Source organism: Plectropomus leopardus, chromosome 5, assembly GCF_008729295.1.
Source record: "Plectropomus leopardus isolate mb chromosome 5, YSFRI_Pleo_2.0, whole genome shotgun sequence".
In the NCBI taxonomy this organism is placed as follows: domain Eukaryota; kingdom Metazoa; phylum Chordata; class Actinopteri; order Perciformes; family Serranidae; genus Plectropomus; species Plectropomus leopardus.
Window position 1 is genome coordinate 19,380,098 of NC_056467.1, and position 16,001 is coordinate 19,396,098.

A 16,001-nucleotide genomic window follows, 5' to 3' on the forward strand; every position below is an offset into this window, starting at 1 on the left:
TATAGCCTTGCTTTTTATGTGATTTTTTCGACATCCTATGTTTTGCTGTTTTTGACCATTTTTGAAGATGTAATTGCTACGGCATGTCTCAGCACACAATTTTATGTTGTTATGGGGTTTTTTTTCAGCTGTTTTTGGGACATGTTATTGTTTTGACATTTTTGCCATACTATAGCCTTGCTTTTTATGTGATTTTTTCGACATGCTATATTACGCTGTATTTTGGCAATTTTTCAAGATTTAAATGCTACGTCATGTCTCAGCACGCTATTTTATGCTTTTGTAAGGTCTTTTCAGTTGTTTTTGGGACATGTCATTTTTTGACATTGTTGCCATACTATAGCCTTGCTCTTTTGGTCATTTTTTTACAAACTATATTATGGTGTTTTTGGCCATTTTTGAAGATTTAAATGCTACGGCATGTCTCAGCACGCTATTTCATGCTGTTTTGAGGTGTTTTCAGGACATGTCATTTTTTGACGTTTTGCCATACTATAGCCTTGCTTTTTTGGTCATTTTTTAACACATATACTGTGGTGTTTTTGACAATATTTGCAGGTTTTAATGCTATGGCGTGTCTCAGAGCTATTTACTATTTTATACAGTTTTAAGCTGTGTTTGGGACATGTCATATTTTGCCATTATTTTATACTATGCCGTTTGTTTAGGCATTTTGTTCTTCATGCTGTAGTATGTTGCGAAAAAACATGAAAAAATGAATCATATCACATGTAGTCCAAAATTCATTAAAAGTGTCATAGTATAGTATGTCATTCAAAAATAACCAAAAACATCATAGTATCATATGCCAAAAGCATAGAATCATCATACTTGCTGTTGTTGCCAAGACTGTTCTCATAAGTGAGTGAGCAGGTTAGGACTGTGTGCAGGCAGGCAGGTGAAGGTCACATTTAGAAGTGCTTTCATTCCTTTTGTCACTCTGCAGTCTTTTGTTTCTTTTGAGAAATCACCACAAAAAGGCAGAAGTTAGTTTCAGAGGAAGTACAAGAGAAAAACAACACAAACTGACATTTTATTTTTTTCTTTTTTGAAATACTGACACTACAATGCCACAGCCAGGGGCGGAGTTGGACTTATGACAAGCTGCAAGTGGAAATTTGAATGTTAAGCACGAGAGTGAAACTCTAGAACAATAGGAACTGACACCAACAGCTATAAATAGGAGGAGGAGTGGTTTCTATTACTATTACGTGGGTTAAATAATATGCAAGCCAGTGGGTGTGACGGCCACAGAAACAGAAGATTAATAACACGCAAGAATAATGTGAAGGGCAGATCTTTACTAAAATCCTACATCTAGTAGGACATTTGTTTTCCCAAAATCACGCTGAAGCAAGCAAAACAAACCTTAGACTAACAGGACAGGTACTTTACCTACTTTACTTACCTCACCAATCATTTATTGCAATGGCGGGCAAGTGATTGAAGAGTTTTCATTGTTCCTAAGGTAAATATAGATGTTTATGAGCTTTCTTTTTAATCACCTTCTCCTGAAAATTAATGCTGGCAGAGTTAACTGCACACACGAAGGAATGTTAACCTGCTCCGAAAGCCTTGACCAGCAAGGTCTTTCTTGCAGAGAGCTCTTATCAGACTTCCTGCAAGAAAGCAAATAAGTGCATTTCCCAAAATGTCTAATTATTCTTGGACAGAGAGTTTGTGTAAGGGCGCTTCATTCCATCTTATAACTCCTCTTCTGTCTTCACCTGGACCATGTTGGACGGGCTATCTTGTGCCTCTATCTGGAGAGTCTGGTTCTCATTGAAGAGCATGTTGAACTGCACGTCATTGTATAAGGAAAAGTTCGGAGCGTACGACCCAAAGTTCTGGTTTAAATTCATATCCATGTTTGCAAACGTGGGGTTGGCGTTGGGCACCTGCTCAAAGCTGGAGGGCATAGAAAGTGTAAAGTTTGGGTCAGAAATCATGTCCAATACTCCAGGTACTTCCAGTAACTGATGAAGGATGGCTGTGGCATCAGTGGCATTGTATGAGTCCTGGGGCTCATTGTAGCATATTTCCCCTAAAGCAGAGGCTCCAGGCTGGCCAGGGCAAAGCCTCTCATCTGGAGACATCATGGTCTGAGGCTGCGGGAAAGAGAACGGTTGCTCCACTGCAGGAGCACTTTCTGCTGCAGGATAGAAAAGGAATTGTTGGGGTGTTGATGAAAGATGCTTTTAGGTAGAGAAATAAATACTTTAACCATGAAATAACTTAGGAAATCAGATACATAAGTCTTAAACAGTCTGAGATATGTCAAGACTTAAAAATACCTACATTGATGCCAGACAACAAAAGCCTGTTAACATACAACATATGCTGACATATTTATAATGAAACATGACAAAGCAAAAGTCATGGTAAATTATGTCAATCCCAAAACCATTAAAAAGTCATAGTATGGTATGTCATCCAAAATATTATGAAAAAAAAGTATACTACAGCATGTCGTTCAAAATAGTGTAAAAGTCATTCTATATCATGTCGCCCAAAATAGCACTAAAAAGTCATACTATAAAATGTCGTTCAAAATAACATAAAAAAGTCATATATAGCATGTAGCTCAAAATAGTATAAAAGAGTCATACTATAGCGTGTCCTCCGAAATAGCATAAAAAGTCATGATACAGCATGTCGCTCAACATAGCATCAAAAAGTCATACTTATGTATGTCACCAAAAATAGCATATAAAGGTCATAGTATGGCATGTCGTTCAAAATAGCGTAAAAGTCACATACAGTATGTAGCTCAAAATAGCACGAAAAAGTCATACTATAGCATGTCAACCAAAATACCAAAAAACTCACTCTATAGCATGTCCTCCCAAATAGCATAAATAAGTCACACGAATTCATACTATAGCCTGCTGTCAAAAATAACATAAAAACGTCATCCTATAGTATGTCGCTTAAAATAGCATAAAAAGGTCATACTATAGCATGTCATAAAAAATAGCAGAAAAAAGTCATATTATAGCATGTCGCTCAAAATAGGATAAAAAGATTACACTTATGCATGTCACCAAAAATAGCATATAAAGGTCATAGTATAGCATGTCTTTCAAAATAGCATAAAAAGTCATACTATAGCATGTCTTTCAAAATACCAAAAAACTCACACTATAGCATGTCCTCCCAAATAGCATTAAAAAGTCATACTATAGCATGTCGTCCATAATAGCATAAAAATGTCATAGTAACCAATGTCACCCAAAATATCACAAAAAAGTCGTACTATAGTATGTTGCTCAAAATAGCATAAAAGGATCATATTAGAGCATGTCATCAAAAATAGCGTAAAAAAGTCATACCATGACATGTCGTCCAAAAAAGCAGTGAAGGAGTGAAACTATTGCATTTCTTCCAACGTGGCTTAAAAAAGTCATAGTATAGCATGTCATCCAAATCAGCGTCAATAAGTCATACTGTAGCATTACACTGAAAATACCATAATAAAGTCATACTATACCATGTCGTCCAAATTAGCATATAGAAATCATACTATAGCATGTCGCTCAAAATTGCTTAAAAAGGTCATACTATAGAATGCCGTCCAAAATAGCATTAAAAAAGTTATATTATAGGATGTCATCCAAAATCAGCATAAAAAAGTCATACAACAGCATGTCATTAAAAAATGCACAAAAAATCATACTATAGTACTTCATCCAAAATATAATTTGAAAAGTCATAGTATAGTATGTCATCCAAAAAAGTATAGTATAGTATAAAGTATGTTGTCCGAAAATGCATTAAAAAAGTCGCAGTATGGTATGTTGTCCAAAATAGCATGAAAAAGTCATAGTATGGCATGTGATCATAAATATCATCATATAGTTTATCAATTAGCATTATAAAAGTCATACTATTTAATGTGGCTTAAAACTGCATAAAGAAACGTATACCTTCACTCAAAAAAGCACAAAAAAGTCATAGTATCAAATGTGGTCCAAGTCATAGTAAATTATGCTGTCTAAAAATGCTTTAAAAAAATCATAGTATGGTATGTTAACCAAAATAGCATGAAAAAGATATAGAAATTCATGTTGTCATAAATAGAATCAAAAAAGTCCAAATATAGTATTTCAATCAAATTAGTATAAAAAAGTCAAAGTATAGTATGCTGTCCAAATCACACTATATCATCTCACAAAAATGTGATAAAAATGTGTGGTATGTCAGAAAAATGTGTCATGTGTCAGACATACTATTCTGTGAGCAAGTCATAGTAAATTATGTCATGAAAAGTGATTCAAAAGTTATAACACAATATGTCACAAAACATTAAAAGACAGTCGTATTATAGTATGTCAAATAAAGTGACAGAATGTCATTAAAAAGTGATTTGTAATTAAGTCAGAGTTCAGTGTGTCCTGTTTAACAGTTTTACAATAAACTGCAATGTTATTAGTAACACCGCAGTCTGGCAGACAGAAAGATTACTCTCCTCATTAAATCAGCAGTTTACCTCCTAACTTTCTCGACACACCAGAAAAGTAAGCATGAATAGATGAAACAAAGAAAGCGCCTCACCTGACACACAAGGTTTCTCTTTGAAGTTGATGTCTGACTTGATCTTTCTCTTGCGCTTAACCTCATATGGATCTGAAATGAGTCCAAAGTTATTTTATTTAACCAGCTGTTTCTGTCTTTAAGATGATCTAACAACAAGCAAACTGCTGCTCAGTGCTGACTGACCCGGGTTGTGTGGCAGGTACGTGAAGGTAACAGACTCGCTCTCCATTTGGTCTGAGAGACGACGCAGGACCACGCTGACTTCGACCTCCTCTGTGATGTCCTGGTCCTGGTAAGGCGGAGTCTTAAACACAATGGCGATCTGCCGGTGCACATCTGTCTGGGCAAACTCCCCGTTGGCCTTCCACGACCCTCGCCTGAAGATGATCTCGATGTCATCTGTGGACCAGTGACAACACATATGGCCATGTTAATCGAGAACAATGAGAAAACTACTGTTTTTAATCCTAATTTTAATATTTGATTGAAAAGTCCACGTGTTATTGAGTGTACCTGCTTTTATTTTGAAAATATCAGCTTTTTCCATCACATAGAAGATTTAGAGTCCCACAGGCTTAGTTAAACAGGTTGAACTCGTTTGTCCCTCAGTCTGCCAACCTATTAAAGTATGACTTCTAAGTAGCCTCAGTGGACGGGATCTAACACAAAATGTAACTGAACGAGTGAGATGTTGCACTGCATCTACTTTCGTAATGTCCGATGTTATTTGTGGTGTTTGTTGGTTTTGTTGGTTGGTTCAATGTTGTTTTGTATTTATGTGAAACACTTGATGTCCAAATTTCAGAGGTTTTTCTGACAATAAAGCAAAATCATTACAAATCAAATCAAGTCAAATATTATTTGGGGAGATAATTGACAAATTTAATTAAAAACAAAAATAATTGTTAGTTGTAACGGTGTAACCCTGATACTTCTGAGACAGTTACTGTACTGCTATAATCTCATATAATTGCAACCCTTGTTGACATTAAAATCAGCAATACTAACAGCAAAGACTTCGATCAAATTCGATCAAAATCTACTCAAGCCGAGTACTTGATATGCTGTATGACAAACACCAAATGAGATTTCAAAGCAACTTACAGTACAGCAATGAAGGGACTGTTAAATACACACTGCTTCACTGCCAATTATATAAGTCAAAACTAAACATCAGAACACAATTCACGGTGTATAAATGTCTGCTGTTTGTGTCCACTGTGTATCTGACCAAGCAGAGGACGTTTTATACACTTGGCTCCTGCCATGAAAACTGAACTTTTCCCCACATACTCCATTGTGTGAGCCTAGTTTTATCCATCCTCTGTATATGTTTGCACATGGACAGAAACTCACCTTTCTGCACTTTGTCACACAGCATGTAGATCTCTGTCTTGCCAGTGCAGGAACCGCTGTACTGGTTAAAACGGCCGATCTTCAGCTGCGATGTAGTCGTGGCCTCTGTGCAAAACCAAAAGATGCAACAACGTGTGAGAATATGGAAACACATTTATGTTTTGTTGGTGCAGATGGCTACGACAAGAGTTATAAGTGTGTTTCTTACTTTTGTCAAAGATGGGGTTGGACACCACTGGGTTGAGGCTGTCTTTTCTTCCGTCTTCCCACTCTAAATCACACTGGAAACACAGGCGCACAGCGTTCATGTCTATGTCTTCAATGCCCTTTGTGTGACCAGCTGAGGGACGAAAAGACAAGAAATCGATGAATCATGATGAATTTAAACAAAGAAGAAAGAAGATCATCCTTTCTATTTAAAAACACGGACGTGCAGAAAAATGATAATATTAACCACCTTAGTTGTGATGACTTGTGTGTGTATTGTGATCCATCTTACTATGAAAGGGGTCGATATTTTGGTTTCTTCTCTTCTGAAGTGAGACGTCCAGCTCTTTCCTCCTCACACACTGGATACCGAGGTTAGCAAAACTGCAACAAGAAAAAAGCACATTTTGTCAGGACATTTTATATGATAAAATATGCAAGAAAGAAAAAGAATGCATTCAATAAAAGGTTACGTGTTGGGGGGAGACATAAATGAGAGAAACAAAAAGCACCTGTGACGTCGGTTGCTGTGAGGATTGATTGTGACCACGCAGATCCCTGAGCCGTTCGGGCAGTCCTTACCCACAAGGCAGTGCGGGTGAGGCCGGTGTGGGGGATCTTTGGTCACCAAGGAGACGGTGACCTTGACCTTCTTTAAGTGGTCGATGGTACCTTGAATCTGAACAAGAGAGAACAGGAAGATGAAATACAGACACAGAGAGAAGACAGAAAAATGTAAACATGTCATTATCTGGGACACAAAAACAACCAAACAGCACACACATACGAAAACACATTCACTGTTTCACAGGAAGTGTTGCAACACGTAGATATCATTTCTTACATTCAGAAAAAAAAAGAAATAGAGCTGGCAAACTCAGAAAAGTGAGAATCCCTCATAAACTAAATATTAAAATACACTGCAAATGCCGCCTTAGAAATCAATTCAAAGTAGCTGCCAATCAAAGTCTTTCTTGTGTATTTACACCATGAAATGTTCGTATTTGTGCATATATTCAGCAAATTAAATGTTCTCACGTGTCTGCGTTCAACAGCTCCCCTCCTCCTTTTTGTGTGATGTAACTGGCAGGTGTGTGGACTCAAGTAACATGATTTGGATTCAAGTCACAAACTTGATGACTAATTCTGACAAAATCAAAAAAGACTTGCAACTTGACTTGGACTTCAGCACTCGTTTATCAATTACGACTTTGAGCCTTTTGATTTGAAAGTACTTCATATATTCCACCAAACCCAGAGATTTAAGAGTATGTTGTTTAAAAAGAATCCATTTATTTCCATTCATTCATCAACTACAATTAACGCTATTGATTCCCAGCAAGTCAACACTTAATTCCCCGGATCCACTTTGTTTGCACTAATCTGACAACGTCCAGTAAAGTTGCAGGACAGAACCATGAAGAGTTAAAGTTTCGTAACTGGGCACCAGTTGGAAAAATGAAATTGTAGTATGAAAAACATGCAGGTCGAAATTCTAGATGGAAATGCAACAAAAATTGTTTTACCAAACTGAATCTTTTTTTGTGTTTGTAATATATTATTTATCTGTCGTCAACATTGTTTTGTGAATCAATGAAGAGCAGAAATTGATTTGGGATTTGTCAGTCTTGACTTGTGACTTGCAAAATAATGGCTAGGTCCAACTGCTGATAACTGACCGTTTTGGGAAGCGGTGTCCTTATTAATTGATTTATTAAAAAAGCTGATCACTTGTACCTGAGGTACCACTTTCACCAATGTTTATTTAAATATTAATTAAGAGCTTTCCTAAAGTTAATGTCCATAAAATACAGAAATCCACTGATTTTTTATAGTCAAAAACCCAAAACAAACCCCGAACGACGTCTTCATGTCACGCTGTTGTTTGACTAAGGTGTGAACATGTGTAGGAGTGTTTCACAGTGTGCAGGCAAGGCATAAACCGCCCATCTTTGACCACACTTGAGCTGGGATTTGTGGGGACTTTCTAATTTACTCCAACAACCCACATCCTTCCAGCTCCGCCCGCCTGCACAGGGGGTTCATGTGTTCACAACAAACAAGATCAACTGTGGTTAAAACACTCTCCAACTGTCACTGAGAGCTAGTAAACCCCCTTTAAGCCCAACAGACACACACACAAAAAAAGAGTGTCTACCTCGATGGCAGGCTGACTCTTGTTGGTTTCAGTGCTGGACGCCCCCAGGATGCTGCCGGCCGAGCGTCCCTCACATTCATAGCGAAACCTCATGCCTCTCTCCTTGGGCTCCTCCACCACCACAAGCTTGGGCTTATTCAGAGCACACTCCAGCATGTCGGTGTCGCCTCCACAGTTCTGAGGGGAAACGCCGACAGAGCCTTTAGAAGTCAGCGAACATGAGGAGGCCCGACCGCGGCGAGAGGAACCTGCTGGGGAGAGTGCTCCCCGGGAAGGATGAGCCATCTCTCTGGACGTGCACGACTGCTGCTGGGGCTGAGGGAAGGTGCAGGCTGGCTGTGTTGGACAAACAATACCACAATATTATTAACAACGTTATTTAATTTTCATTTAACCACGTAACACCCACTGAGTTTGGAAACCTCTTTTACAGCGGAAGTCCTGCTGCCTGACAGCCACAAAGGAGTATGCAACATATTAAACAATACATATTTTTTTCAAAGGGCTGGAGCAGTAAACATAAAGATAGCCTTTCCCACCTCTGTCCTTACATCAGGGCCAGACAGCAGACACACATTTTGTGATCTGCGGTAATGATTGCAGGATAAACAAAACTTGTTGAGATAAATTTCCCAGAAGGGTTTTAAAGGAGCAGTGTTGTTCATGAGGTTTTTATCAGGAGCCAAATTATCTGCAGAGGTCTCTTCCTCTCCCAAATAAACTGAGAAGGTGATTAAAATCAGAGAAAAAACCCAGAATAAAAAAGGGGTCAACAAATTACCAGCCTGGCCGATTACTCGGGCTGATGTTTAGCTTTTGCCGATTATCTGTATCAGCATTTTATTTTAATGATCACCGATAACATTAATTAATGAAACATTTCAAAGAAAGTGTCAGCATGGGAGGAACTTTTACTTTGTAAAACTTAAGGTAGCCATTTTTTTTAATTAAAATTTTCACTTGGCCTTAGAAAAAAAAAGTTGCGAAGGAACTTGCTGTATCTGATGTTGAACATTTCAATCTTGATTAAATATTTGCTAAATGCATTTAAACAAAGTTTTGTGTAGGGGTTTGTTATATTCCAAATTATCAATATTAACAGAAATATTTTAATTTTTATTGTAAATGTATATTGAGACCCTGTGATTTAAATGAGTAAAAACACTAAATAAAGCAGTTTCAAGTTACAAATCAGTGTTTTTCTGATGATGTTTGGCTCGCCATGGAGGGGCTGCCAAATACCTACACACTGAATATGTAACAGGTAGAAACTTCTATTTTATGCTCCTTTATAGACATTTTTTCTACAGTTTTTATAGAGGCTGAATCATATACTATAAAATATTTGGACCTTGCTACATTTATCTGACAGCAAAAGCTACCAGCACCTTTTCAGATTCAGATTTTATCAAATATTTATCAGTGATTACCAAACTTTTGGCTATGTGATCCCTTCATAAATGCAGTGTTTATAATTTGAAGTAACAATACCGTCTTAAGTTTAAGTTTTAATAATAGGCTTTTATTGTATTTTTTTCCCAGCTATTTTATTTATTTATTTGTATTTTAGACTTTTCATAATCCTTTTTGTTTGTTTGTTATTGTTTTAGGTTTGATTTTTTTGCTTTTAAAAAATATATAAATTTTAATGTCTTATTTTTGTTTTTCTGTTCTTTAGTCTTTCTAGTCATCCTATTTTTTTAGTCATGCAAAACTTAATGGATAGTTGTTTGTGTTAAACTTAAAACTGTGTCTGCGCTATTTTAATTTTGCTATGAGAAGTACACTTTGGGTTGCATGTTTGTACAAAAGGTGCTAAATACATAAAGTTTAGTCAAGTGTCCAGTTGAGGTCCCATGTCATGTTTAAGATGTCTAAGATGTCCACCAAATGTCCCCTTTTAACATCTTTTTAAGGTAGAAGAGTTCAAAGTGTCCAATATTTCACAAAAAAGAGCACAATTGAGAACACAAAGCAATAAAAGCTTGTGTAACGAACTTAGTTCTTACTTCTTTCCTCTCTCATTAATCATCTCATGACCATACTTGGCTTAAAAAACAACAACTTGCAATCAGAGAAAACTAAACAGGCATGTTTTCTGAGTATAAAACAGAGAACCAGACGTCTGTTATCCATTACAGCAGATGACACCGTCAGTGAAGCATCACGGCTGCAAACCAAGCAGCAAAACTGAGTCACCGCATGTTTTTTTCCTTCATACATGTATTTTCAATTAGTGCAAAGAGTTAACAGTGTGCTCATTTGACTCCTCCTCCTGCATTTTGTTATCTTAGTTCCCCGTAATACCACAGACCACCACGCTTTTCCGTTCAGACTCTTGTTGTTGAATATATCTCTCGGTGCTGCTTTTACTTTCTCTATTTATTTGCTCACCATGTTCACTTTCTGCTCAGTTAGACCTCTGATTAACTTCCATGTGATGTAAAAGGAAGTAAAAGTACCTCAAAGAAAACACACTTAAGTAATAAGACTGTCTGAAGCAACAGATGAATATTCAAACCTGCTGGGAACAAAGAAGGCCTCTTTGTCACCTGTAAAGCAGTAAATCGGGTTGAGAGTTCAGCCAACGGTTTCTGCAGAGATCTGGGTGATGCCTCTGCATGAGATCATGCTTCACAGTATCCCGTCGAGCCACAGACGTCTGTTGTCAAATAGCATTAGCCTGGGCGAAAAAGTTAGCCCCAGAGCTAAACAAAAGCCTGGCGGAGTGAGGCAGCAAGCAGGAAATAGGAAGTCAGCTCAGTGAATCCACCAATTGGAGAAGCGGCGCTTGAGAAGAATGTGACCTTTCACCTCACGGTGGGTTTGGCTTGTAAACAGAAAGGACGGCAAACTGAAAGTAGGAGTCAGATTACAGTTTTTCCAACCAAACGTCCTCCTCCTTGCTCTCCCTCAGTAGAGAAAAGCATGCTGGGTGGAGGTGTGTCAGCCTCTATCACAGGCCGCAGAGACTTTTCAACAAACTATTTACACACAGAAAACAATTTCCTCAAGCTCACATCACATGTTCTTCTTGTCTTCTTGTGCCCTAAAAAACACCTGTCTGCAGGCTACAGTGTAACCGCAGTCTTATCAGATTACATCACCTCTGATCTGAAAACCACGTGCTTTATGGTAAGAGCCTGATCTGCCTGCCTGCCTCACTCTGCCGTCTGCAGGCCACACACGCACAACACTGCAAGTGTAGGCTTTTCCTCATAGTTGATAGACTTATATTACTTTACTGTTCTATTTAGCTTACTTATTATTTTCTTCCAATTCAGTTTTTTAATGTGTGTGTATGCATTGGTAGACATGTATATATGTCTGAATGCATGTATGTAGGTGTGTGTACATGCATATGTTTCATAATCATTGCTTTTGGTCTTGAACAGCGATTTATGTTTTTGCACGAAAAGAGCTCTACAAATGAAGTTTAGAATTATTATCATTAGTAGTATATATAGTTAGTATTAGGAGGAGTAGTAGTATTATCTCTTCACAAACATTCAACTTCTAAACAAATAATTCTTCACCAAATCTGCGGTCACTTTTCTTTTACACCCTGAAGGTGGAGAAGCCCCGCTGCAGCTTCCTCTATTATTAACAAGCTTTCAATGGTGACATGAAGGCAACATGGACAAAATAACTGACGTGTAAACATGCGCCTGCATCAATCGACATTGAAAAAAACGTGGAATAGCTTTCAAAAAATGTGAGGTTGATGTGTTCATATCTGTTTATATTGTCTGTTGTGATGTTTTTTATCATGTGTGATAAGTGTTTTTTAGTGTGAGGTATTTGTCCTGTTTGTACCTGCCCAGGGACTACAAAAGTAAACTAGCTAATAGCTAAATCTGGCATGAATAAATAAAGATATGGAGACAAAGAAAAAGGTTTTAAACTAAGAGAACTGGTCCCTCTGCCTGATTTTAAAGCTCTCGTTAGTACAAGGCTGTATGAACTGGTTGGTACTTGTCATTGTGAGCAGGTGTTACTGTGAGTCCTTTATGTACGTCTTTTCTTTTGCTGCCGTCACAGCCAGGTGTCCCTTGAAAAAGAAATTGATGATCTCAACCAGGCTGGAATAGTTGTGTATAGTTTAGGGTGTTAATGAGCATTTTTTTCATCCATATATCTGCTAATATTTGCTGTGAGTCATCTAATTATCAAATGTTATTATTATTATTATTAAGTCTTTGGATTAGACATTAAAATACTGACAGCGTTATTGTTTTTTTATCATGTTTATGTGATGTGTTTGTTTTTTATTTCACTTTTTTTCATCATTTCACTGTTTTTATTGTTGTTTATCATTCTTGCCAGACACTACTGCTTGTTATTTGTTTTTAAGGACTTTTTCATCATTTATTATCGTTTATTAAACATCCTTCCAGCCTGCATGAATGTGAATTTAAGGAATTTCTGTTAAATTCAGTGGATCTGATGATTTTGATGAAACAAAAATCAGACCAAGAATAAAAAAGTAGTTAATCCTCACATTTGAGAGGCTGGAATCAAGTATATTTTGGTTTTTTTGCTTAATAATTAACATAAATAAATAATTATCAGAGTTGTTGCATGAATTTTCTGACAATGGATTTATAGATTAGTGCACTGTTTGTTTTCGCATTAATGTAATCTTACTTAGATAAAAACAAGAGGTGAGAAACCGCATGTCTGTGGTCGGGCAGCACAGAGAAAACTATAAACATTTTCTTTAAAGTTTTAATTTACATCTGTATCCAGTCTTGAGGTGAAAACATGCAGCTTCTCCAACACTTTTTATACAGGCATTGTTCAGAAAATAATCTATTGTGTACATTCAAACTTTATCTGTGTGTGTTGAGGCCTGCTGCCGCCACATTTAACCACGTGCCGTCTCCCTGGGTGTTGCAGAAACCAGTCAGAAACCTCAAACTGAGGCAGGAACCAGATGAGACCCGCCAGATAAACCAAAGCAACACAAATGACTACACTGGCACAAAAACATCACACTGTTCAAAGGGCACACCCAGGCATGTTTTTGCACCCACTCACCTGACATGCAGTGCCTCTCGCCACCAACACGGGCTGAGATGTCGGTGAGGAGCTTGGTCGGAGCATCCTGTGGTTCTGGCTGTGTGGCTGGCTGAGGAGGTCGGCAGGAGGAGGAGGAGGACGAGGTCCAGGGAGGGAGGCACGCGACCTATCCTCTGTGATGATTTCCTCAATGAGGTCTGTGAAAAAAATATTGAAAGTTTCAGTGAAATGATGTTGGTATAAAATATCTGCAAACAATACCTTAAAAAAAAAAAAAACAACTCATACATTATTTAACTGTCTTTGGGTACTTAGGAAAGCACGATATAAGTCCTATTGATTATTATTATTATTATCATTATTTACTATTAAATAAATACTTAGCTGTTAACTTTCATTTTTTTGCACTTTTGATTTTCTAGGCTGAACTTATAGGTGGTTTTTACTCCACATACACACCAAATATGTAAAATGTGTTGTGTTGAAACCGTTAGATAGTTCGATTTACCAGTGACAGTTTCAAAATTGTCGTTCCTATGGTTACCAGCAGTCGAATATGGTGCACACTGATTTATAGCTGCGGTTGAGGTGTGACACTTGCCAACTAAAAACAGAAACTAGAGTTTCCTGCAGCCGTGTTGCATTAAACATTATCAAAGCAGAGATGATCAAAATTATTAGGCGATGGACAGATAATTAAATAGCAATAATTCTGACAATGACGTTATCATTTAAGTCATTTTTAAAAAGAAAATCACTGGGTCCAGCTTCTCAAACTATTTGCTGGTTGTATTATAATTCTATGACAGTAAACTTGATGTCTCCTTGTTTTATACTGCAATTGCAATAAGTGCAAGTAATTTAAATATGCAAACTTGAATTTGGGAGTTTTAATTGCCAAAAATTATTTTTTTAGACTATTTTTCTGTGTCTTTAATTGCATTTTCACTGTGTTCCACGTTTTTAAATAGCATTTTTCACTATTTCCACATTTTTAATTAGCATTTTCCATTACTTTCACATTTTTAAATTGCATTTTCACTATTAACCACATTTTAATATGCCATTTCTCACTATCTCCAAATTACATTTTTTACTGTTGTCCACATTTTACAGCTTGACTGGTACTGTATATAAACAATTAAATAAGAAAATGCAAGAAAAGGTAAATGAATGAATAACGAAAATAAGTTGGGGCTTAAATGCAATAAATATATTATAATGAATACAAGAGATGCTTCATAACACGTGAAAGTCTCTGAAATATTATTTTGTCTTTAGTTCTGTTGCTTTGTCTGCACTTTGGGGCCACCACCACCAACCGCAGGCTTTGTGAGAAACAATACAATACAACAAGAGGAAGCAGAAACACTAATGATGGTCTAACTTCTGCTTCTGCATGAGGTAGATTCAGGTCACACTTGACAGTTAAGCCTCATAACCCACACATGCATGACTTTGTGATACAAAAAAAGAAATACGTTTGTACTCACCAAAGTCTGACGGCCCTCCGGGCTCTGCAGGACAAACAGAAAACATTGCTATTAAAAACTCAGCTATAAAATGTTACACAGTGGAGCAGCGAGAGGTTGCGTGGGAGCCTGAATGGGTGTTGGCTGCTCTGCTCTGACAAATCACATGCCTGGTGGTGATGTCAGCACTGTCTTTGACACAAACAAACAAACAAACACACACACAAACACGCACCAGGATTACATCTTTAACCCACCTGAGGTACCGTTGAAGATGTCCATGTCTTTCATCACATGGGAGGAGTCCTTTAAGACCATGAACTCTGCCGTCGTGTCAAATTCTTTCCAAACCGGATTTTTTCCGGTATCAGTCCTCTCTTCTGGGTTAAAACCTTCGTCTCTGTTAAAAAACGACACAAGTAAATTGTCGTCAGACTAAAAACAGCTCTGAGTGTCGGGACCGACCCGTGAGAAGATATTAAGTCTCGAAGCCATGTGTTGAGTGATGTCTGAAGCGCAATTTACCTCAGTTTTGTATTTCCGCAGTTGCCGCGTTCTGATTGGCTGGTTCAGGGTGGAAATCCCCTCGACGTCACGACATCTCCCAGAGGGAAACTCCCCCATGGGGGCAGCAGGTACTGCAGCCCTCTACAGATTAATGTTTTACTAATTTACATATTTGTATTGTGGCCAAAGGACGGATGTGCCCAAAAAGAGTATTTTTTTGCCATCATGTAAACGTTTTTTTTTTTTTTTTTACCGAGCTTCACTGCACATACAAAAAACTTGAAGCTAATTCAATGCAGTGGTGAAATGTAACTAAGTACTTGTACTCAAGTACTGTACTTAAGTGTGAATTTGAGGAAAATATACTTTAGTAATTTCTTTTCATGCGACTTTATACTTTTACTCCACATTTCAGAGGGAAATATTGTACTTTTTACTTCACTTCATTTATAACGATTTTCGCATTAAATAAACATCTTTATAAAATGTTTGTTATACACAGAATAACCAAATAGTTCACACAAGTGAAGCTGCAACGATAAGTTAATTAAACAATTGGTCATTGCACAGAAAATGGATTGCCAACTAGTTTGATAAATATTTAAGTCTTTTTTTTCCTTACTTTAGTAACATTTTCTATGCACAATTTGGTATTACTACTTTTACTTGAGTAAAGAAACGGATTACGTCTTCCACCACTGATGAAATAAGCCTCCATTACACACACATATATATATATACAC

At 37.3% G+C, this 16,001-nt stretch overlaps 1 protein-coding gene across 5 annotated transcripts; it reads right to left on the reverse strand.

Moving 5' to 3' along the window:
- Nucleotides 1-1,005: 1,005 nt before the first annotated feature.
- Nucleotides 1,006-15,280, reverse strand: relb (v-rel avian reticuloendotheliosis viral oncogene homolog B). 5 transcript variants are annotated; one of them, XM_042487037.1, is made up of 11 exons: nucleotides 15,009-15,280; nucleotides 14,773-14,796; nucleotides 13,298-13,476; nucleotides 8,258-8,593; nucleotides 6,612-6,778; nucleotides 6,392-6,483; nucleotides 6,101-6,232; nucleotides 5,893-5,997; nucleotides 4,720-4,935; nucleotides 4,555-4,626; nucleotides 1,006-2,149 (listed from the first exon to the last, which is right to left on the reverse strand). In XM_042487037.1, exons 1-11 carry the CDS (start codon nucleotides 15,067-15,069, stop codon nucleotides 1,704-1,706), a joined length of 1,830 nt encoding a protein of 609 aa, XP_042342971.1. In that variant the 5' UTR covers nucleotides 15,070-15,280; the 3' UTR covers nucleotides 1,006-1,703. The 5 variants fall into 5 exon arrangements, with proteins under 5 accessions (XP_042342971.1, XP_042342969.1, XP_042342972.1 ...); XM_042487035.1 differs by having other exon boundaries at nucleotides 1,006-2,152; XM_042487038.1 differs by having other exon boundaries at nucleotides 1,006-2,152; nucleotides 8,258-8,434; nucleotides 15,009-15,279.
- Between the last annotated feature and the right edge of the window lie 721 nt (nucleotides 15,281-16,001).

Coding starts and splice junctions, on each gene's coding strand:
- relb (XM_042487035.1), bottom strand. CDS start 15,069: ATGGTCTTAAAGGACTCCTCCCATGTGATGAAAGACATGGACATCTTC. Junction 6,233..6,391: donor AAATATCGACCCCTTTCATA/GTAAGATGGATC, acceptor TTCGTCCCTCAG/CTGGTCACACAAAGGGCATT. Junction 2,153..4,554: donor AGAGAAACCTTGTGTGTCAG/GTGAGGCGCTTT, acceptor TCTATCCTGCAG/CAGAAAGTGCTCCTGCAGTG.